This window comes from Abrus precatorius, unplaced genomic scaffold (assembly GCF_003935025.1).
Source record: "Abrus precatorius isolate BTA unplaced genomic scaffold, Abrus_2018 Scaffold4, whole genome shotgun sequence".
In the NCBI taxonomy this organism is placed as follows: Eukaryota; Viridiplantae; Streptophyta; class Magnoliopsida; order Fabales; family Fabaceae; genus Abrus; species Abrus precatorius.
Window position 1 is genome coordinate 19,287,534 of NW_020874384.1, and position 1,912 is coordinate 19,289,445.

Below are 1,912 nucleotides of genomic sequence, written 5' to 3' on the forward strand. Positions count from 1 at the left end.
AATATTAGTGAAGGTATATTATCATAATTTCATTGATGTGAAGTTTAATGAGACGTTTAGAGTATGTAGGTGTAGGTAGGAGTTGGGGGTGGAGAACGAGGTATGTGCAAAAGGCATTAGTTTGGAATGGAAATAATACGAAAAAAGGCATTAAAGGAAAGAAAGAGTCGGCTCGGTACGACCGGGCCTCTTGATAATTTCTACTGCCTAACACACCTTTGCTGAATATGACCTATGGTCTGACACATTTAAAAAAAGTAGCAACTAAATAAAGAGGGGATGGAAAGAGAGAGTCACTTACAAGCAAAAGCAAACTTGCATGTACACACAGCAGAAATGTTAGGGGGGGAAGGATGAGCTTCATCTCAATAATTATTAGTGAAGGTTTGAGAGAGAGCTTTGATAAAGCATAAAGCAATTGATGTTGATACTCTATGTAATGATCAGAGAGGCACATGCCAGTCCAACATTACCACAATCCCTTTCCTCACCCCTTCACCTTTTCTAAATTTTGCGTTATTTTTCTTCCTCAATAACCCCACATCCCGTGGTCCAGCCTGCCCTTATCTTATCACATTCAAGCCCCTATCTATTTCACAAACTTGGTCACATCAAACTTTAATCTCGGTTTTTCCTTCACTCAAGCAAATTGAAAGGATCTCTCTCACTTGCCACTATAAAGATTCCAAGACAACCCGATTTAGTGACCAACTAACTTCCTAATCCTCTTTTACATCCTATTAGCTCGGTAGACCCTATAGTTAGTCACACCTTCCTTTCTCTATATCTATGATCCATCCATCCTGTGAGCTGTAAACTGCACCCATCTCTCTCTCTCTCTCTTTTCCTCTTATTTTTGTTATCTTACCTCAGTTCATTACTTATTAACACAACATATATCATTATTAACATGCAATAATGCCATCTGTGCATTCTAGCCCGTGCTACCCTATGGAAAATCCGGCACTAGCATCCTTACTCCGCCACACATCAGGGGAGAAACGTAGTAAGTTCTCCACTGGAGGCCTCTTGAAGATGTTCAAGCTGTTTCCTATGTTGACCTCAGGCTGCAAAATGGTGGCACTTTTGGGAAGACCCCGCAAGCCTATGCTTAAGGACAGTGCCACCACTGGGACAATCTTTGGTTACCGCAAAGGGAGAGTGAGTCTTGCCATACAAGAGGACACGCGTCAAATGCCAATCTTTCTCATAGAGCTACCAATGCTTACAAGCGCTTTGAACAAAGAAATGGCCTCTGATATAGTGAGAATCGCGCTAGAGAGTGAGACCAAAACCAACAAGAAGAAGTTGCTCGAGGAGTTTGTGTGGGCAGTGTATTGCAATGGGAGAAAAGTTGGGTACTCAATAAGGAGGAAACAGATGAGTGATGATGAACTCCATGTAATGCAGCATTTGAGAGGGGTGTCCATGGGAGCTGGGGTGCTCCCTGGCACATCTGATAAAGATTCTTCAGATGGAGAAATGACGTATATGAGGGCTAGATTTGAAAGGGTCGTTGGTTCCAAGGATTCAGAAGCCTTGTACATGATAAATCCAGATGGTGCTCAAGGCCCGGAATTGAGTATTTTCTTTGTTAGAGCTCACTAGAATGAACCAATATCTCTCTTTATATATGTATATGTACCTTGTACCTAGCTTACATTGTCTCATTATTATTGTAAGAATGTAAGCTCAAGCTTTTTGATTAATTAAATGAATCGCGCCACACTCTCAACTCGCTAATATACTATGCTTTGTTCCCCTTTCAATTGTTCATGTTGATTGCTATTTGTATGATCGATTCTGTAACCCAAAGTGGCTTCTCGTGTGTCTTGCTTTTCTCTGTGCATGTCTTTGTCTGCAGTTTGCAACTGCAGATTATTAGACAGTTCATTTTCTTTTCTTTTCTTTT

At 41.0% G+C, this 1,912-nt stretch overlaps 1 protein-coding gene across 1 annotated transcript; it reads left to right on the top strand.

The window, feature by feature from the left end:
* Window positions 1-806: 806 nt before the first annotated feature.
* On the top strand, window positions 807-1,608 carry LOC113865869 (protein MIZU-KUSSEI 1). Its single transcript, XM_027500647.1, has one exon. It carries the CDS (start codon window positions 919-921, stop codon window positions 1,606-1,608), a length of 690 nt encoding a protein of 229 aa, XP_027356448.1. The 5' UTR covers window positions 807-918.
* The last annotated feature ends 304 nt before the right edge of the window (window positions 1,609-1,912 follow it).

Bases quoted from the DNA above. Each gene is read 5' to 3' on its own strand.
- LOC113865869 (XM_027500647.1), top strand. From the start codon at position 919: ATGCCATCTGTGCATTCTAGCCCGTGCTACCCTATGGAAAATCCGGCA.